At 46.8% G+C, this 22480-nt stretch overlaps 1 protein-coding gene across 1 annotated transcript in view; it reads right to left on the bottom strand.

Moving 5' to 3' along the window:
• The window catches only part of SKA3 (spindle and kinetochore associated complex subunit 3), a 186890-nt gene that overhangs the window by 75815 nt on the left and 88595 nt on the right, over positions 1-22480 (bottom strand). The window contains exon 6 of the mRNA XM_063951626.1: positions 894-973. Within this exon, the coding sequence (XP_063807696.1) occupies positions 894-973 (80 nt within the window). The remainder of the gene's footprint in view (positions 1-893; positions 974-22480) is intronic.

The following is a 22480-nucleotide window of genomic DNA, read 5'->3' as shown; positions in this document are numbered from 1 at the left end:
TCAGGCAGGGGAACTTTTCTGGAGTGTAATTGCCTACAGTGTGTGGTGTTTAACCCTAGTGCGAGTCTCTGCCCCGTGACTAAAGTAAAGAGACCTTTCTAATATTGTATTTCTTCACATGTACAAACTTTGAAAGGCTGCTTGAAGAGCGTTGTGCGGGCAGTCACCATCTAACCTGCTGGGGCAGTCACCATCTAACCTGCTGTCTACACAACACTGCAGACATTACTGTACAAGGCCACCAGCACCACTGTAGCAGGGTCCTCTGTAAATAACCTAGTAGCCGATTTGAAGCTCATCCTATTTCTTTTTTTGGAGGCTGCAGTCATAAAATAATGGGGCAGATGTATTAACCTGGAGAAGGGATAAAGTGATAAAGCTGTGATAAGCGCAAGGTGATTACGCACTAACCAAGCATTACGGATTTGAAAAATAACAGCTGGTGCGTTATCACCTTGCGCTTATCACTTCTCTATCCCTTCTCCAGACTTAATGCATCTGCCCCAATGTTACACAAAACAGTGTTCTCATATATGAAGTCTCTACAGTGATTCACAGCTTCCGTTATCAAGTATCCCCAGCAAGCCATGTTTTCAGGATTTCTATCTGTAGAAACAGGTGGGATAATTACCGACCGCTAAATAGATTTACACGTCTGTGAATGATTAAAGAAGTTCAGAAAACATGACCTATTGGGGGCACTTTGGGACTGAAGTTGCAAACCACTGCTTTATACATACAAACAGAACCACAAAAGCTTACATACACTGCTGTTATAATTTAACTCAACCACAATTCCTGCGTAACTCTTACACAATCACGACTCCAGCTTACTTTGATCATATTAAATTCATTTTTAGGATTAAAATAAATCATTACATGTTGCAACCCACCATTCTTATACGTCAAGTGCGCAGGCGTAGCTAGAATGGTTTTCAAGCTTCTTGATGTGTCCTTTGATTTTTCAGGACCACTTTGAAAAAAAAAATTAGAATAAGCAAAACATTTATCTGCTTTTATTTCAAAATATTCCATTTACTAACTAAACAGAGACTCTAGAACCTTAAAGCTCATACATACTGGGAATAGCAATCACATTTTCTTAACTCTAGAATAGTGACATTTACAGAAATGACTGATCATTTTGGAAAATGTGCTCTGTATACAATGGACATTGGATATGTTGCATTAGAAGCTGAATCCTGCGTTTACTGAACACAGAGTAGGCTCACTGCTGTGGATGCAGGCCTTAGTAAAGTTGACATGGAAGAGTACGGACATGAACCGTATAGCAGGACCTCTCTACTTAAATAAACAATGCCTGCTGCATTTGCTTCTGCCCTCTGATTTGCTTATTACATCCACTTTAGTAATAATACAAGTACTGCCCATATTTTTTAATCTTAAAGAAGTACTAATATGCGTGCGGTGCAGTGATGATTATAGCACATCCTCCCCTATCAGCTCACCTGCTGCAGACTGGGGCGGCAGTGTGACGTTGCGTCTTCAGGGTACATTAATCCAGCCCAAATTAGAGACCTTACTGTAGTGCCCACCCAATTTTTATATCGGATTGGGCATGATTAAAAATAAAAATTGTATTATTCACCATTATCTGATGTATCGATGCATCAATGTATTATACAAGTTAAATGTCTTGCATGACAAATGGGTGGAAGTTAATGGCCTTGCTGGTATTTCATTATAGCCACAGAACTTCAGAGACAAGCTGTTAATAGCCCTAGGATCCTGTATGGGACAGTAATTAGATATTGAAGCTTGTGTATAACACTGCAGGAGTCCACCCTGCAACCCAGAAAAGACACATTGTCTACCAAGGTGTGACACTTTCTTCCAGGCCTATTGTAAATGTGTACACAATCCTAGTTCACAAGCTTCACACAAGTAATTAAAGATAAGGGAATACACCCCTGCCAGAATGACTGAGAAACCCCAAAAAGTGTAATGTGAGACTCAATCCATTCTGATTTTGGAAGAGTTAAAGGAATCCCAAGAGGGGAGGGCTGCATGCGAATTGCAGTAGCTTTAAATAAGGAAAACTGACTGCAAATTGTTCGTTGTCGTTGAGGTGGGTCCAGAGATAGACTGGGTCCTATAATGATACCGAGTTATGAAGAGAGGCCAGCATTCGGTACTGGTTACTTGAACGTTGTTTGTCTCCTTATTTTTATTTTATGAAATTGTGATTACTGATGTGGCTATTTACACAATTATATTCTTGTAACGGTTTGTTTTTCTGTAACTATAAGTTTTGAAATTTTTACTTGAATTAAAAATCTCAATTTTAGTTCTGGATTTTATGTTTTCACACCATTACCCCGAGAGGCTCATGTTACCTAATTTTTTTTTTTAAGTATTACTAATTGTGTGTGTGGGTAAGAGCAGCAGCTCACCCTGGGATTGACCCAAAAAGGTACTTCTGCTGGTGGCAGTTACCGTATTGATTTACCACAAGCGGAGAGGTAATCAGTAAGGTATAACTGGCAGCAGTTCTCAGATTGGCGTATCTAAAAAATCGCCACTCCGGAATCGTGACACTTCCTATGGGGCGTACAGCCTTTCCATATACAATAGGGACATTGTTATGCTTATTTATGTCAGAGTCATGTACTAAGAATACAGGCAGTACTATTCTACAGGCACATCCAAACACTATTAAAAGGACATTCCAAAGGTGGAGATTTAAATCTTGCAGAGCTGCAATCCATGCAAATTAAGGGGAGGAGCCTGAAAGGTCAGCACATCCCTCACTAACACACAGTGGGAGACCCCATATTCTGGGCAGATCTGTATTCACCAATCACTAGGACTATGTATTCAAGAGGCCTGAAATAGTCATTCAATACTGGTTACCAATGAGGTGACAGATTACGTCAATCAATCATTCAATTCAGTTTACAAAAAATCTTTTCTATGGTAGTAGCTGTATTAGTTGTACAAGAACAAAGGCAGACAACATGGGGAGATTAATGTACATTATGCCATTTTCTGTCCATTTCATTCTGCAGTTATTTTAAAAATTGCAAAAATAGGAATTTAGTACCTACCGGTAATTCCTTTTCTCGTAGTCCATAGTGGATACTGCGGAAAAGGATATTAGCATGGGGTATAGATCGGGTCCACTGGAGCCTGGCACTTTAAGAAATCAATAGTGTGTGCTGGCTCCTCCCCTCTATGCCCCTCCTAGCAGACTCCATCTAGGAAACTGTGCCCGAGGAGATGGACATACATTGAGAGAAGGATATAACACAAAGCGGTGAGGTAACGAACTAACACACAAACAATAATATAGCAGAGCTAACCAGAACAGAGGAAAGCAACACTAACGATAGAAGAATAGCAACGCTAACAAAACATGGAACAGGGAAGCAATAGCAAACCCATCCAATAACACTTACAAACAGGTAAGCAGGCAAACAAAGTACAGAGGCGGGCACCCAGTATCCACTACGGACTACGAGAAAAGGAATTACCGGTAGGTATTAAATTCCTATTTTCTCTAACGTCCTAGTGGATACTGGGGAATAGGATATTACCATGGGGACGTCCCAAAGCTCCCAGAACGGGTGGGAGAGCACTGAGAACCCTTCAAAACCGCAGGTCATCTTTGGCCAAGGTGTCGAACTTAACAATCGTGTTCACACAAGACCAAGTTGCTGAACAGCACAACTGTAAGGCTGAGACACCCCGGGCAGCCTCCCAGGAAGAACCCACCGACCTTGTGGAGTAGGCCTGAACCGAACTCGGCAGAGGCTTGTTGGATAGTCAATTTGAGCCAACGAGCAATGGACTGCTTGGAGGCAGGACGATCAATCTTCGTAGCATCATAAAGGAAGAAAAGAGAGTCAGACTTCCTTTGGCGAGCAGTCCTTTTGATGTAAATCCTCAAAGCCCTCACAACATCCAGGGACTTTGGAGCATCTGAAGCATCTGATAAGACTGGAACCACAATTGGTTGATTTACATGAAAAGCAGACACTACTTTCGGCAAAAACTGTGGGCGAGTTCTGAGCTCCGCCCTATCCTCATGAAATATCAACTATGGGCTCTTACAGGACAAGGACCCCAATTCAGACACTCGCCGAGCCGAAGCCAAGGCCAGTAACATAACAGTCATCCACGTCAGGTATTTTAAATCAACCCTATGCAAGGGTTCAAACCAATCCAACTGAAGAAAGGTCACCACCACATTGAGGTCCCACGGAGCAGTGGGAGGAATAAAGGGTAAATGCGGAAAGATATATACCAAGGTATATTGTCGGGCGCTAGAATGGGACGCTTTTCTAGCAGCTGTATAATGGGAGATAGTCAGTCTCCATACAAGTGAATTATAGATAGAGAAAAAGCGCTAATAATTCATAAAATTATACATATTTTGATATAATGAATAGGAAATTATATATGTCCATCCATAACTTTCCAGCCAGGGTGTAGACAGAACTAGCACACTGCTTAATATTCAATCAGCTTTTTACTTCATACAGCAGGTATCGGGGTATATGCAATTAGCGGTGAATCGCGGCAATTTTTCGCCCGTTTTTTAATTCGACAGTCGATTTTCGGCAAGTGGGTGCCGAAATTGACCATGTTCAATAAAAAACGGATTCGACAGTCCCGCTTTAGAAAAACGGCCAATTTGCCGGATTTTGCTGCGATTTTTAAAGAACGGGAAAAAAACTGTAAAAATCCGGAAAAAAATTGTGTGGGGTCCCCCCTCCAAAGCATAACCAGCCTCGGGCTCTTCGAGCTGGTCCTGGTTCTAAAAATCCGGGGAAAAAATGGACAGGGGATCCCCCGTATTTTTAAAACCAGCACCGGGCTCTGCGCCTGGTGCTGGTGCAAAAAATACGGGGGACAAAAAGAGTAGGGGTCCCCCGTATTTTTTACACCAGCATCGGGCTCCACTAGCTGGACAGATAATGCCACAGCCGGGGGTCACTTTTATACAGCGCCCTGCGGCCGTGGCATTAAATATCCAACTGGTCACCCCTGGCCGGGGTACCCTGGGGGAGTGGGGACCCCTTTAATCAAGGGGTTCCCCCCCCCAACCACCCAAGGGCCAGGGGTGAAGCCTGAGGCTGTCCCCCCCATCCAATGGCTGCGGATGGGGGGCTGATAGCCTTGAGAAAATGTCCAGAATATTGTTTTTTCCTGTAGTACTACAAGTCCCAGCAAGCCTCCCCCGCAAGCTGGTACTTGGAGAACCATACCAGCATGCGGGAGAAAAACGGGCCCGCTGGTACCTGTAGTACTACTAGAAAAAAAATACCCAAATAAAAACAGGAGACACACACCTTGAGAGTATAACTTTATTACACACCTGCCGACACACACATACTTACCTATGTTGTCCCGCCGACAGCCACGTCTCCCTCATCACTGAAGAATCCGGGGTACCTGTGAAAAAAATTATACTCACCTGATCCAGTGTCCAGATTATAATCCACGTACTTGGCAAAAAAACAAACCGCATTAACCCGAACCACGGACTGAAAGGGGTCCCATGTTTACACATGGGACCCCTTTCCCCGAATGCAGAGACCCCCCGTGACAGCTGTCACAGAAAGGTCTAGTCAGCCAATCAGCGAGTGCAACGTCCTTGTACTCTGCTGATTGGCTATGCGCGTCTGAGCTGTCAGACAGCGCATCGCAAAGCCTCTCCATTATATTCAATGGTGGGAACTTTGCGGTTAGCGGTGAGGTCACCCGCGGTCAGCGGCTGACCGCGGGTAACCCCACCGCTGACGGCAAAGTTCCCACCATTGAATATAATGGAGAGGCTTTGCGATGCGCTGTCTGACAGCTCAGACGCGCATAGCCAATCAGCAGAGTACAAGGACGTTGCACTCGCTGATTGGCTGACTAGACCTTTCTGTGACAGCTGTCACGGGGGGTCTCTGCATTCGGGGAAAGGGGTCCCATGTGTAAACATGGGACCCCTTTCAGTCCGTGGTTCGGGTTAATGCGGTTTGTTTTTTTGCCAAGTACGTGGATTATAATCTGGACACTGGATCAGGTGAGTAATTTTTTTCACAGGTACCCCGGATTCTTCAGTGACGAGGGAGACGACTACTACTACTACTACTACTACTACTACTACTACCACCAGCAGGCCCATTTTTCTCCCGCATGCTGGTACTTCTGGTTCTCCAAGTACCAGCTTGCGGCAGAGGCTTGCTGGAAATTGTAGTACTACAGGAAAAAACAATATTCTGGACATTTTCTCAAGGCTATCAGCCCCCATCCGCAGCCCTTGGATGGGGGGGGGGGCAGCTTCGGGCTTCACCCCTGGCCCTTGGGTGGCTGGGGGGGGGGGGGGGGGGACACCCCTTGATTGAAGGGGTCCCCACTCCCCCAGGGTACCCCGGCCAGGGGTGACTAGTTGGATATTTAATGCCACGGCCGCAGGGCGCTGTAGAAAAGTGACCCCCGGCTGTGGCATTATCTGTCCAGCTAGTGGAGCCCGATGCTGGTGTAAAAAATACGGGGGACCCCTACTCTTTTTGTCCCCCGTATTTTTTGCACCAGCACAAGGCGCAGAGCCCGTTGCTGGTTTTAAAAATACGGGGGATCCCCTGTCCATTTTTTCCCCGGATTTTTAGAACCAGCTCGAAGAGCCCGAGGCTGGTTATGCTTTGGAAGGGGGACCCCACGCCATTTTTCCCCGGGATTTTCCCATTCCACCTAAAAAAAAAATTAGAAAAAAATAAAATAAAATAAAAAAATTATATATATATTTAAAAAAATATATAAATAATACTTGTGCCTCCAAAAAAGACAAACCAAGTACCTAATCCCTTCTAATATAAATAGATATGCTATTACCAATAAAAAAAAAACACCAAAAAAAAAATAAGAATTTACTTACCGATAATTCTATTTCTCATAGTCCGTAGTGGATGCTGGGACTCCGTAAGGACCATGGGGAATAGCGGCTCCGCAGGAGACTGGGCACAAAAGTAAAAGCTTGAACTAGCTGGTGTGCACTGGCTCCTCCCCCTATGACCCTCCTCCAAGCCTCAGTTAGGATACTGTGCCCGGACGAGCGTACATAATAAGGAAGGATATTGAATCCCGGGTAAGACTCATACCAGCCACACCAATCACACCGTACAACCTGTGATCTGAACCCAGTTAACCGTATGATAAACGAAGGAGCCTCTGAAAAGATGGCTCACAACAATAATAACCCGAATTTTGTAACAATAACTATATACAAGTATTGCAGACAATCCGCACTTGGGATGGGCGCCCAGGATCCACTACGGACTATGAGAAATAGAATTATCGGTAAGTAAATTCTTATTTTCTCTAACGTCCTAAGTGGATGCTGGGACTCCGTAAGGACCATGGGGATTATACCAAAGCTCCCAAACGGGCGGGAGAGTGCGGATGACTCTGCAGCACCGAATGAGAGAACTCCAGGTCCTCATCAGCCAGGGTATCAAATTTGTAGAATTTAGCAAACGTGTTTGCCCCTGACCAAGTAGCTGCTCGGCAAAGTTGTAAAGCCGAGACCCCTCGGGCAGCCGCCCAAGATGAGCCCACCTTCCTTGTGGAATGGGCTTTTACAGATTTTGGCTGTGGCAGGCCTGCCACAGAATGTGCAAGCTGAATTGTACTACAAATCCAACGAGCAATCGTCTGCTTAGAAGCAGGAGCACCCAGCTTGTTGGGTGCATACAGGATAAACAGCAAGTCAGATTTCCTGACTCCAGCCGTCCTGGAAATATATATTTTCAGGGCCCTGACTACGTCCAGTAACTTGGAGTCCTCCAAGTCCCGAGTAGCCGCAGGCACCACAATAGGCTGGTTCGCGTGAAACGCTGAAACCACCTTTGGGAGAAATTGAGGACGAGTCCTCAATTCTGCCCTATCCGTGTGAAAAATCAGGTAAGGGCTTTTATAAGATAAAGCCGCCAATTCTGAGACACGCCTGGCTGAAGCCAGGGCTAACAGCATTACCACCTTCCATGTGAGATATTTTAATTCCACAGTGGTGAGTGGTTCAAACCAATGTGATTTTAGGAACCCCAAAACCACATTGAGAACCCAAGGTGCCACCGGGGGCACAAAAGGAGGCTGTATATGCAGTACCCCTTTGACAAACGTCTGGACTTCAGGCACTGAAGCCAGTTCTTTTTGGAAGAAAATCGACAGGGACGAAATTTTAACCTTAATGGACCCTAATTTTAGGCCCATAGACAGTCCTGTTTGCAGGAAATGTAGGAAGCGACCCAGTTGAAATTCCTCTGTAGGGGCCTCTTTGGCCTCACACCACGCAACATATTTTCGCCAAATGCGGTGATAATGTTTCGAGGTTACCTCCTTCCTTGCCTTTATCAGGGTAGGGATGACTTCTTCTGGAATGCCTTTTTCCTTCAGGATCTGGCGTTCAACCGCCATGCCGTCAAACGCAGCCGCGGTAAGTCTTGGAACAGACAAGGTCCCTGCTGGAGCAGGTCCTTTCTTAGAGGTAGAGGCCACGGGTCCTCCGTGAGCATCTCTTGAAGTTCCGGGTACCAAGTCCTTCTTGGCCAATCCAGAACCACGAGTATAGTTCTTACTCCTCTCCTTTTTATGATTCTCAGTACTTTTGGTATGAGAGGCAGAGGAGGGAACACATACACTGACTGGTACACCCATGGTGTTACCAGAGCGTCCACCGCTATTGCCTGAGGGTCCCTTGACCTGGCGCAATATCTGTCCAGTTTTTTGTTGAGACGGGATGCCATCATGTCCACCTTTGGTTTTTCCCAACGGTTTACCATCTCTTGGAAGACTTCTGGATGAAGTCCCCACTCCCCCGGGTGAAGGTCGTGTCTGCTGAGGAAGTCCGCTTCCCAGTTGTCCACTCCCGGAATGAACACTGCTGACAGTGCTAACACATGATTCTCCGCCCAGCGAAGAATCCTTGCAGCTTCTGCCATCGCCCTCCTGCTTCTCGTGCCGCCCTGTCTGTTTACGTGGGCGACTGACGTGATGTTGTCCGATTGGATCAATACCGCCTGACCCTGAAGCAGGGGTTTTGCTTGACTTAGGGCATTGTAAATGGCCCTTAGTTCCAGAATGTTTATATGAAGAGATGTTTCCATGCTTGACCACAAGCCCTGGAAATTTTGTCCCTGTGTGACTGCTCCCCAGCCTCTCAGGCTGGCATCTGTGGTCACCAGGATCCAATCCTGAATGCCGAATCTGCGGCCCTCTAGTAGATGAGCACTCTGCAGCCACCACAGAAGAGACATCCTTGTCCTTGGCGACAGGGTTATCCGCTGATGCATCTGAAGATGCGATCCGGACCATTTGTCTAGAAGATCCCACTGAAACGATCTTGCATGGAATCTTCCGAATGGAATCGCTTCGTAAGAAGCCACCATTTTTCCCAGGACCCTCGTGCACTGATGCACTGACACCTGGCCTGGTTTTAGGAGATTCTTGACTAGCTCGGATAACTCCCTGGCCTTCTCCTCTGGGAGAAACACCTTTTTCTGGACTGTGTCCAGAATCATTCCTAGGAACAGGAGACGTGTCGTTGGAATCAGCTGCGATTTTGGAATATTTAGAATCCACCCGTGCTGACGTAACACTAACCGAGATAGTGCTACTCCGACTTCTAACTGTTCCCTGGACCTTGCCCTTATCAGGAGATCGTCCAAGTAAGGGATAATTAAAACGCCTTTTCTTCGAAGAAGAATCATCATTTCGGCCATTACCTTGGTAAAGACCCGAGGTGCCGTGGACAATCCAAACGGCAGCGTCTGAAACTGATAATGACAGTTTTGTACTACAAACCTGAGGTACCCTTGGTGAGAAGGGTAGATTGGGACGTGGAGATAAGCATCTTTGATGTCCAGAGACACCATATAGTCCCCTTCTTCCAGGTTTGCTATCACTGCTCTGAGTGACTCCATCTTGAATTTGAACCTCTTTATGTAAGTGTTCAAGGATTTTAGATTTAAAATTGGTCTCACCGAGCCGTCCGGCTTCGGTACCACAAACAGCGTGGAATAATACCCCTTTCCCTGTTGTAGGAGAGGTACCTTGATTATCACCTGCTGGGAATACAGCTTGTGAATGGCTTCCAAAACTGCCTCCCTGTCGGAGGGAGACTTTGGTAGAGCAGACTTCAGGAACCGGCGAGGGGGAGACGTCTCGAATTCCAGTTTGTACCCCTGTGATACTACCTGCAGAATCCAGGGGTCCACTTGCGAGTGAGCCCACTGCGCGTTGAAATTTTTGAGACGGGCCCCCACCGTGTCCGAGTCCGCTTGTAAAGCCCCAGCATCATGCTGAAGACTTGGCAGAAGCAGAGGAGGGCTTCTGCTCCTGGGAAGAGGCTGCCTGGTGCAGTCTTTTTCCTCTTCCTCTGCCCCGGGGCAGAAATGAGTGGCCTTTTGCCCGCCTGTACTTATGGGAACGAAAGGACTGAGTTTGAAAAGACGGTGTCTTTTTCTGCTGAGAGGTGACCTGGGGTAAAAAGGTGGACTTTCTGGCCGTTGCCGTGGCCACCAGGTCCGATAGACCGGCCCCAAATAACTCCTCCCCTTTAAACGGCAATACTTCCATATGTCGTTTGGAATCCGCATCCCCTGACCACTGTCGCGTCCATAACGCTCTTCTGGCAGAAATGGACATAGCACTCACTCTTGATGCTAGGGTGCAAATATCCCTCTGTGCATCACGCATATATAGTAATGCATCCTTCAAATGCTCTATAGTTAGTAATATACTGTCCCTATCCAGGGTATCAATATTTTCAGTCAGGGAATCCGACCACGCAACTCCAGCACTGCACATCCAGGCTGATGCGATTGCTGGTCGCAGTATAACACCAGTATGTGTGTATATACCCTTCAGGATATTTTCCAGCCTTCTATCCGCTGGTTCTTTGAGGGCGGCCGTATCAGGAGACGGTAACGCTACTTGTTTAGATAAACGTGTGAGCGCTTTATCTACTCTAGGGGGTGTTTCCCAACGCGCCCTAACCTCTGGTGGGAAAGGGTATAGTGCCAATAATTTATTAGAAATTAGCACTTTTTTATCGGGGGAAACCCACGCTTTATCACACACCTCATTTAATTCATCTGACTCAGGAAAAGCTACTGGTAGTTTTTTTCACTCCCCACATAATACCCTTCTTTGTGGTACTTGTAGTGTCAGAAATGTTCAATGCCTCCTTCATTGCCGTGATCATGTAACGTGTGGCCCTACTGGACATTACGTTTGTCTCCTCACCGTCGACACTGGACTCAGTATCCGTGTCTGGGTCTGTGTCGACCCACTGAGGTAACGGGCGTTTTATCGCCCCTGACGGTGTCTGAGACGCCTGGACAGGCACTAATTGATTTGTCGGCTGTCTCATGTCGTCAACAGTTTTTTGTAAAGTGCTGACATTGTCACGTAGTTCTTTAAATACAACCATCCAGTCAGGTGTCGACTCCCTAGGGGGTGACATCACTAATACAGGCAATTGCTCTGCTTCCACATCATTTTCCTCCTCATACATGTCGACACAATCGTACCGACACCCAGCACACACACAGGGAATGCTCTGATAGAGGACAGGACCCCACTAGCCCTTTGGGGAGACAGAGGGAGAGTTTGCCAGCACACACCAGAGCGCTATATATATCTATAGGGATAACCTTATATAAGTGTTACTCCCTTTATAGCTGCGGTTTATAATTTAGCTGCCAATAGTGCCCCCCCCCTCTCTCGTTTTTACCCTGATTCTGTAGGGACTGCAGGGGAGAGTCAGGGAGCCGTCCTTCCAGCGGAACTGTGAGGGAAAATGGCGCTTGTGTGCTGAGGAGATAGGCTCCGCCCCTTCACGACGGCCTTATCTCCCGCTTTTTTCTGGAAAACTGGCAGGGGTTAAATACATCCATATAGCCCAGGAGCTATATGTGATGTATTTCTTTTGCCATCCTAAGGTATTTCTGTTTTTATTGCGTCTCAGGGCGCTCCCCCCCAGCGCCCTGCACCCTCAGTGACCGGAGTGTGAAGTGTGCTGAGAGCAATGGCGCACAGCTGCAGTGCTGTGCGCTACCTTAGTTGAAGACAGGAACGTCTTCTGCCGCCGATTTCACCGGACCTCTTCGTTCTTCTGGCTCTGTAAGGGGGCCGGCAGCGCGGCTCCGGGACCCATCCAGGCTGAACCTGTGATCGTCCCTCTGGAGCTAATGTCCAGTAGCCTAAGAAACCCAATCCACTCTGCACGCAGGTGAGTTCGTTTCTTCTCCCCTTAGTCCCACGATGCAGTGAGCCTGTTGCCAGCAGGACTCACTGAAAATAAAAAACCTAAAATAAACTTTTACTCTAAGCAGCTCAGGAGAGCCACCTAGCATGCACCCTTCTCGTTCGGGCACAAAAATCTAACGGAGGCTTGGAGGAGGGTCATAGGGGGAGGAGCCAGTGCACACCAGCTAGTTCAAGCTTTTACTTTTGTGCCCAGTCTCCTGCGGAGCCGCTATTCCCCATGGTCCTTACGGAGTCCCAGCATCCACTTAGGACGTTAGAGAAACATGTTTTAATTTTTTTTTTATTAGTTTCACCCACCAAAGTGTGGCGGATTGAAAATGACGAATGTACTGTCTAAAAGCACTGTTGTCGAATTTCCAAACTTCAATTGAATATACTTTTGTCGAATTGCCGCATTTGTATCATTGCAGAAAAGTCGAATGTGACAAAAGTCGAATTTTGAAAGTCCGTTTTTTTTTACAGAAAGTACTGAATTGCATTGTCGATTTTTTTTTGGGGCGAAAAAGTCCCTTTTTTCGACAATTTCGGGAATTCAACCGCAATTGCATATACCCCTATGACTTCATATAGCAGATAAGCACAAACATCTGGATTCAGCAGATACTCATCGTATGCAAGGCAAATGCAGACTGGTGAAATCCCAAACAGCCGTTTTCGATGCTCCTTCCTCAGGGGAAAACCAGTTACGGTGCCATAGTGCCTGGTGCTAAAGTGTCAAAGTGGTGTGTAAAATGCTGCATCATGGTTGAGCATTATTTATGCTCCCCTAATCACGCTCATCATCACCGGCACCTGGAGTCCCGTGCCGCCCCGGGGCCGGTCACACCGCAATCCCCACTCCCGGAAACACCGCCAGTGGAACGCACGCCACGCACCACGTGACCGGAAGTTACGGCCCGTGGAACGCAAGCGGCGCGTCACCAAGGCGGAAGTCCAGGTCCGGGAGACGCGGCTAGCAACAGCGTCCCCGGTAACACTGCCAACGGGCCCAGAATACCAGGCAAAAGTGTTATGCACAGTATAGGGACAAAAACTATCAAAAAAAATAAAGCAAAACAAAATAAACATAAAGGATCAGTTGACACTCCGGAGTATTAATTTATCCATTAAGGGTCTTATTTATCTGTTAAGTATTCCAATTAGTATAGCATATATACTCCAAGGCCACAATGGCTTCACAGTGTCAAAATGATCCCAAATAAACAACAAACAAAAATAGAGTGATCTGAACAAAATAGTGAGAACTATACCATCAATAGCCAAAAACAAACTCAGGGCATAATCTATATATCCTGTAAGGGGTCCATCAGAAATTACTTAAAGGAAGGGGCTAAAGGAAAATTCCTCATTTAAACCATGGGGTACCATCGCGTCCATACGATATATCCATTGACACTCTTGTTGTAACAGTCATTTGTGTCCGTCACCTCCCCTTCTCAAGAATGCCACATGGTCGATCGGCATATATGTAAATTCACTCAGCTTATCTCCCTCTGCAACATAATGTCTCGCAACTGGAGGCGTGTTCCCATCTACTTTCTGGTAGGCCTTTTTTTTTTTTTTTATAGAGGATCTGTGCATTCCAAGTCTCTCTTTAAGCATACGTATGGTTTTCCCTATGTAAACCTTCTTGCAAGGGCAGATCATCATGTAGGTCACAAATTTAGTTTCACATGTCATCCGATAACGTAAAGGATATCGTGTTCCCCTCGTGGGGTGACAGCAACTTTTATCAATCAGCATAAAGTTGCAACTGACACAACCAGGACATTTGTAGGCACCAGTTTGAAGTTGTAACCAATTAATTCCCCTGCCCACACGTGGGCTAATGTCAGAGAAAGTCACTTTTTCTTTCAGGTTACGGCTCCGCTTACAGCAAAATAGTGGTGGCTTGTTACAATAGTTCTGCATCACCGGGTCTGATTGCAATATGTGCCAGTGTTTGCGAATTGACTGGCGAGCATTGCCAGAGGAGATAGAGTACGTGCTGGCAAAAACCAAACATTCTGGCTCAAGCGTAATCCGTGGCTGTAGCAATTCATCCCGTGACAATTGCACACATCTATCTATTGCCTGTTACACTTCAACGATGTCATATCCTCTGTTGATTAATTTCTCACCCATCATTGCAAGAGCATCAGGTAATTCCTCACGGTTAGAGGTGATTCTTGCCACTCGAACTAATTGAGAAAAGGGCAACCCCTTCTTTAAAGCTGGTGGGTGGAAGCTAGATGCAAGTAAGAGAGAATTTTTATCAGTGGGCTTCCTGTAGATTCCTGTTGACAGTACCCCATTGCATATCTGCACAGAAACATCAAGAAAATTGATCACTGAAGCATTAGGATTACTAGTAAATCTGATGGACCCCGGCAAATTATTAAGTTTATTAACGAAATCAGTTAACATCTTTTCGCCACCAGTCCACAATATGAAAAGATCGTCAATATATCGTACATAGAATTTAATGTATTCTGAGAACAATGTGTCACCCTTAATAGGACGCTTTTCATACTGGTACATAAATAAATTGGTATACGATGGGGCCATGTTGGACCCCATCACTGTGCCTTTGAGTTGTAAATAAAAGGAGTTGTTAAACAAAAAATTATTTTTGTGGAGCACCACCTCCATCAACAAAAGAAAAAATTCCATAGGGGGACCCGCATACTGTGGCTCAAACATTCCTTTACAGCAGAAATTCCTTCTGTATGCCCAATGTTAGTATATAAACTGGTGACATCTAGAGTCACCAGTATACATTCAGAAGTCAGTGTACCAATGGTATTCAAATTGCAGAGAAAATTTTATGCTGACTAGTAAAAGTTGCTGTCACCCCACGAGGGGAGCACGTTATCCTTTACGTTATCGGATGACATGTGAAACTAAATTTGTGACCTACATGATAATCTGCCCTTGCAACAAGGTTTACATAGGGAAAACCATACGTATGCTTAAAGAGAGAACTGGAATGCACAGATCCTCTATAAAAAAAGGCCTACCAGAAAGTAGATGGGAACACGCCTCCAGTTGCGAGACATTATGTTGCACAGGGAGATAAGCTGAGTGATTTTGCATATATGCCGATCGACCATGTGCCACCCTTGAGAAGGGGAGGTGACGGACACAAATTACTGTTACAACAAGAGTGTCGATGGATATATCGTATGGACGCGATGGTACCCCAGGGTTTAAATGAGGAATTTTCCTTTAGTCCCTTCCTTTAAGTAATTTCTGATGGACCCCTTACAGGATATATAGATTATGCCCTGAGTTTGTTTTTGGCTATTGATGGTATAGTTCTCACTATTTTGTTCATAACACTCTATTTCTGTTTGTTGTTTATTTGGGATCATTTTGACACTGTGAAGCCATTGTGGCCTTGGAGTATATATGCTATACTAATTGGAATACTTAACAGATAAACAAGACCCTTAATGGATAAATTAATACTCCGGAGTATCAACTGATCCTTATGTTTATTTTGCTTTATTTTTTTTGATGGTTTTTGTCCCTATACTGTGCATAACACTTTTGCCTGGTATTCTGGGCCCAATGGCAGTGTTGCCGGGGACGCTGTTGCTAGCCGCGTCTCCCGGACCTGGACTTCCGCCTTAGTGACGCGCCGCTTGCGTTCCACGGGCCGTAACTTCCGGTCACGTGGTGCGTGGCGTGCGTTCCACTGGCGGTGTTTCCGGGAGTGGGGATTGCGGTGTGACCGGCCGCGGGGCGGCACGGGACTCCAGGTGCCGGTGATGATGAGCGTGTTTAGGGGAGCATAAATAATGCCCTCCTATGATGCAGCATTTTGCACAGCACTTTGACACTTTAGCACCAGGAACTATGGCACCTTAACTGGTTTTCCCCTGAGGAAGGAGCACCGAAAAACAGCTGTTTGGGATTTCACCAGTCTGCATTTGCCTTGCATACGATGAGTATCTGCTGAATCCAGATGTTTGTGCTTATCTGCTATATGAAGTCATAAGCTGATTGAATATTATACCTGCTCTATGAAGTAAAAAGCTGATTGAATATTGGGGGTCATTCCGAGTTGTTCGCTCGTTATTTTTTTTCAGCAACGGAGCGATTAGTCGCTAATGCGCAATGTCCGCAGTGCGACTGCGCCAAGTAAATTTGCTATGCAGTTAGGTATTTTACTCACGGCATTATGAGGTTTTATCTTCGTTCTGATGATCGTAATGTGATTGACAGGAAGTGGGTGTTTCTGGGCGGAAACTGGCCGTTTTATGGGAGTGTGTGAAAAAACGCTACAGTTTCCGGGAAAAACGCGGGAGTGGCCGGAGAAACGGAGTGGTGTTTGGGCGAACGCTGGGTGTGTTTGTGACGTCAAACCAGGAACGACAAGCACTGAAGTGATCGCAGATGCCGAGTAAGTGTGGAGCTTCTCAAACTGCTAAGAAGTGTCTATTCGCAATTTTGCTAATCTTTCGTTCGCTATTTTGATAAGCTAAGATTCACTCCCAGTAGGCGGCGGCTTAGCGTGTGCAAAGCTGTTAAAAGCAGCTTGCGAGCGAACAACTCGGAATGAGGGCCATTAAGCAGTGTGCTGGTTCTGTCTACACCCTGGCTGGAAAGTTATGGATGGACATGTGTTAATAGAACATTCATTTAGACCGGTCACCTGCGTCTTTTCACATGAGTGTCACTGCGGCTTCCCGGGACTTTGTTCTGTGATTATATATATATATATATATATATATATATATATATATATATATATATAATACCTACCGGTAAATCATTTTCTCCTACTCCGTAGAGGATGCTGGGGACTCCAAAAGGACCATGGGGTATAGACAGGATCCGCAGGAGACATGGGCACACTATAAGACTTTGAATGGGTGTGAACTGGCTCCTCCCTCTATGCCCCTCCTCCAGACCTCAGTTACAGGAACTGTGCCCAGGGAGACGGACAATTCGAGGAAAAAGATTTTTGTTAAACTAAGGGTGAGACACATACCAGTTCACACCACAACACACCATATCTGGTATTCCTGGTAATCCAGTGTAACAGTATGAATGAAAAACAGCAACAAGCTGAACGTAACCGATACACAACCTTCGTGTAACTGAAAACAACAACTAACAATACAACTGCAAGTAACAGTACGCACTGGGATGGGCGCCCAGCATCCTCTACGGCAGGCATTCCCAACCACGGTCCTCAAGGCACACCAACAGTGCAGGTTTTAGTGATATCCAGGCTTCAGCACAGGTGACTTAATTAGTAGCTCAGTTATTTTGATTTAACAATCTGTGCTGCAGCCTGGATATCACTAAAACCTGCACTGCTGGTGTGCCTTGAGGACCGTGGTTGGGAATGCCTGCTCTACGGACTAGGAGAAAAGGATTTACCGGTAGGTATTAAAATCCTATTTTCTCTTACGTCCTAGAGGATGCTGGGGACTCCAAAAGGGACCATGGGGTCTATACCAAAGCTCCAGACCGGGCGGGAGAGTGCGGACGACTCTGCAGCATCGATTGAGCAAACATGAGGTCCTCATCAGCCAGGGTATCAAACTTAGCAAAAGTGTTTGAACCCGACCACGTAGCTGCTCGGCAAAGCTGAAGTGCCAAGACCCCTCGGGCAGCCGCCAAAGATGAGCCCACCTTCCTGGTAGAATGGGCCTTCACCGACTTCAGCAACGGCAATCCAGCCGTAGAACGAGCGTGCTGAATCGTATTACAAATCCAGTGCGCAATAGTCTGCTTGTAAGCAGGATTTCCAATCTTGTTGGAAGCATACAGGACAAACAGAGCCTCCGTTTTCCTAACAAGAGCCGTTCTGGCAACATAAATTTTCAAAGCTCTTAAGACATCGAGAGATTTTGGCACCGCCACGGCATCCGTAGCCACTGGCACCACAATAGGTTGGTTTATATGAAACGAAGAAACCACCTTTGGCAGAAATTGTTGACGAGTCCTCAATTCTTCTCTATCCACATGAAAAATCAAATATGGGCTCTTGTGAGACAAAGCCGCCAATTCCGACACTCATCTGGCGGACGCCAAGGCCAAAAGCATGACCACTTTCCAAGTGAGAAATTTCAACTCAACCTTTCGCAAAAGGTTCAAACCATTGAGACATAAGAAATTGTAACACCCCGTCAAGATCCCACGGGTGGCACAAATGGAGGATGGCTATGCAGCACTCCCTTCACGAAAGTCTGAACTTCAGGAAGGGCGGCTAATTCTTTTTGAAAGAAAATAGATAAAGCCGAAATCTGCACTTTGATGGAACCTAATTTCAGGCCTGCATCCACGCCTGCCTGCAAAAAAATGGAGGAAACGAACCAGCTGAAACTCCTCCGCAGGAGCTTTCTTGGCTTCACACCACGACACATTTTCTCCAAATACGGTGATAACGCTTCGCCGTGACCTCCTTTCTAGCCTTAAGGAGAGTGGGGATGACTTCCCCGGGAATACCCTTTCGAGCTAGGATTTGGCGTTCAACCTCCACGCCGTCAAACGCAGCAAGTCCTGAAATACGCATGGCCCCTGCAGTAACAGGTCCTCTCAGAAGAAGCGGCCAAGGATCTTCTATGAGCAATTCCTGAAGATCCGGATACCAGGCCCTCCGTGGCCAATCTGGAATGACTAGTACTGCCAGAACCCTTGTTTGTCTTATGATCCTCAACACTTCTGGAATGAGAGGAAGTGGAGGGAACACATAGTGACTGAAACACCCACAGAGTTACCAGGGCGTACACTGCACTGGCTTGGGGGTCCCTTGACCTGGAACAATACCTCGGAAGCTTCTTGTTGAGGCGAGACGCCATCATGTCTATTTGAGGAATTCCCCAACGCCTTGTCACTTCTGCAAATACCTCTTGATGAAGAGCCCACTCTCCTGGATGGAGATCGTGTCTGCTGAGGAAGTCTGCTTCCCAGCTGTCCACGCCCGGAAGGAAGACTGCTGACAGAGCGCTCACGTGCTTTTCCGCCCAGCGGAGAACTCTTGTGGCCTCCGCCATCGCCGCTCTGCTCTTTGTTCCGCCTGGCGGTTTACGTACGCTACCGCTGTTACGTTGTCCGACTGAATCAGGACAGGTAGACCTCGAAGCAGGTGTTCCGCTTGCAGAAGGCCGTTGTAAATGGCTCTTAGCTCCAGAACGTTTATGTGGAAAGTTTCCTGGCTTGACCATTTTCCCTGGAAACTTCTTCCTAGCGTGACTGCTCCGCAGCCTCTGAGACTTGCATCCGTGGTCAGCAGGACCCAATCCTGGATTCCGAACCTGCGTCCCTCTAGAAGGTGAGAACTTTGCAGCCACCACAGGAGAGAAATTCTGGTCCTGGAAGACAGACTTATTTTCCGGTGCATGTGCAGGTGAGACCCGGACCATTTGTCCAGCAGGTCCCACTGAAACACCCGTGCATGAAACCTGCCAAACGGAATGGCTTCTTAAGCCGCAACCATCTTCCCTAGCACTCGGGTGCATTGATGAATCGATACTCTTGCCGGTTTCAGAATCTCCTTGACCAAGCATTGGATTTCCAGAGCATTTTCCGCTGGAAGAAACACTCTTTACAGTTCCGTGTCCAAGATCATGCCCAAGAAAGGCAGCAGAGTTGTCAGAATCAACTGAGATTTTGGCAAATTTAGAATCCAACCATGATGTTGCAGAACCGTCAGGGAGAGTTCCACATTTCTTAGCAACTGCTCCTTCGATCTCGCCTTTATCAGGAGATCGTCCAAGTACGGGATAATTGTGACACCTTGCTTGCGTAGGAGTACCATCATTTCCGCCATCACTTTGGTAAAGACCCTCGGGGCCGTGGAAAGCCCAAACGGCCACGTCTGAAATTGGTAATGATAATCCTGCACCGCAAATCTCAGGAAAGCTTGATGTGGAGGATATATCAGGACGTGTTAGTAGGCATCTTTTATGTCGACTGACGCCATAAAATCCTCCCCTTCTAGACTAGAGATCACTACTCGAAGAAATTCCATCTTGAACTTGAAAATTTTCAAATACAGATTAAGGGATTTTAGGTTCAGGATCGGTCTGACCGAGCCGTCCGGCTTTGGTACGACAAAGAGGCTCGAATAAAACCCTTCTCCCCATTGGGACGAGGGTACCGGGATAATGACACTCTGTTGACACAGCTTTTGTATCGCCGCACTCACCACTTCCCTTTCTGGGATAGAAACTGGCAAGGCTGATTTGAAAAATCGGTGGGGGGCACCTCCTGAAACTCCAGTTTGCACCCCTGGGACACTATGTCTAACACCCAAGGATCTAGGCCCGAGTGAAACCAGACCTGACTGAAGAGTCTGAGATGCGCCCCCACCGGCACGGACTCCTGTAGGGGAGCCCCAGCGTCATGCGGTGGACTTGGCAAAGGCCGGGGAGGACTTTTGGTCCTGGGAGCCTGACACAGCAGGCGACCTTTTTCCCCTTCCTCTACCTTTTGAAGCAAGGAAGGACGAGCCTCTTCCTTTTTTGTATTTATTAGGCCGAAAGGACTGCATCTGATAATGGGGTGCCTTTTTCTGTTGTGCGGGAACATAAGGAAGAAAAGATGACTTACCCGCTGTAGCGGTAGACACCAGGTCAGCGAGGCCGTCACCAAACAACTACCTTTATAAGGGAGAGCCTCCATAGCTTTCTTGGAGTCGGCATCAGCATTCCATTGATGAATCCACAGCGCTCTCCTGGCCGAGACTGCCATGGCATTGGCCCTTGATCCCAAGAGGCCAATATCCCTCGCCGCATCCATTAGGTAAGCTGCAGCGTCCCTGATATAACTAGAGTCAAAAGAATGTTATCCCTATCCAGGGTATCCATGTCAGATGCCAAATTATCAGCCCACTTAGCAATAGCACTACTCACCCATGCCGACGCCACGGCAGGTCTGAGGAGTGCCCCCCGTAGTGACATAAATGGCCTTTAATGTCGTTTCCTGCTTACGATCCGCAGGATCCTTGAGGGCAGCAGTGTCGGGAGACGGAAGCGCCACCTTCTTGGACAGCCGGGACAGGACCTTGTCCACATTGGGAGATGACTCCCACTTTCCCCTGTCGTCAGAGGGGAAAGGATATGCCATAAAAATTCTCTTGGGAATCTGCCACCTTTTGTCAGGCGATTCCCAAGCTTTTTCACAAAGAGCATTCAGTTCATGAGAGAGGGGAAACGTCACCTCAGGCTTTTTCCCCATATATAAACAAACCCTTGTATCTGGAACAGCAGGCACTTCAGAAATATGTAAAACATCTTTAATTGCCACAATCATGTACTGAATTCTCTTAACCACTTTTGGATGTAAACTGGCCTCACTAAAGTCAACACTGGAATCAGAGTCCGTGTCGGTATCAGAATCCGCCATTAGGGTAAATGAACGCTTTTGTGACCCTGAGGGGGCCTGTACCTGGGATAAGGCTTCCTCCATGGATTTTCTCCACGTTTGTGTCTGAGAATCAGATTTATCCAGCCTCTTAGACAATAACGCAACATTTGTATTCAATGTACTCAACATGGCCACCCAATCAGCAGTCAGCGGTGCCAACAGTCACTCCCAAATCTTTCTCTGCGCCCCCAGTAACCACCTCCGGGGAGGAGCACTCAGCCTCAGACATGTCGACACACCGTACCGACATACACACACTCACACTGGCAATAGGGGACAGACCCACAGAGAAGCCTGTTAGAGAGAACAACACAGAGGGAGTATACCAGCTCACACCCCAGCACCCATATACTACAGAAAAAATAATATATGAACACTGCGCTGTTAAATAGCACCAAATGACTGTACCCCCCCCCCCCCACCGTTTGGCTCCCTGTACTTGCTAAGAAGAATTGAGGTCTGGGCCAGCGTCTCTGCAATATCTGTGAAGAGAGAAAAATGGCGCTGGTAAGCTGTGAGGGCTAAGCCACGCCCCCTCCCGGCGCGCTGTAGTCCCACTCAATTTTAAATATTTATACTGGCGGGGGTCTTATATTTAGTGCCTAGGCACTTATATAAGCTCTTTTGCTAGTTTATACATCTCCAGTAACCTGCTGCTAAGGGCGCCCCCCCTGCGCCCTGAGAGTGCCGTTGTTGTATGTGTGGGAGCATGGGGCGCAGCGCGACCGCTGCGCTGTACCGCCATTACTGAAGTCTTCTGCCGTCACTGAAGTCTTCTTGCTTCTTTATACTCACCCGGCTTCTTTCTTCTGGCTTCGGTGAGGGGGATGAC

Source organism: Pseudophryne corroboree, chromosome 2 (genome assembly GCF_028390025.1).
Source record: "Pseudophryne corroboree isolate aPseCor3 chromosome 2, aPseCor3.hap2, whole genome shotgun sequence".
Classification (NCBI taxonomy): domain Eukaryota; kingdom Metazoa; phylum Chordata; class Amphibia; order Anura; family Myobatrachidae; genus Pseudophryne; species Pseudophryne corroboree.
Note: the sequence above shows the minus strand (reverse complement) of the source record. Positions and strands in the feature narration are given on the sequence as shown.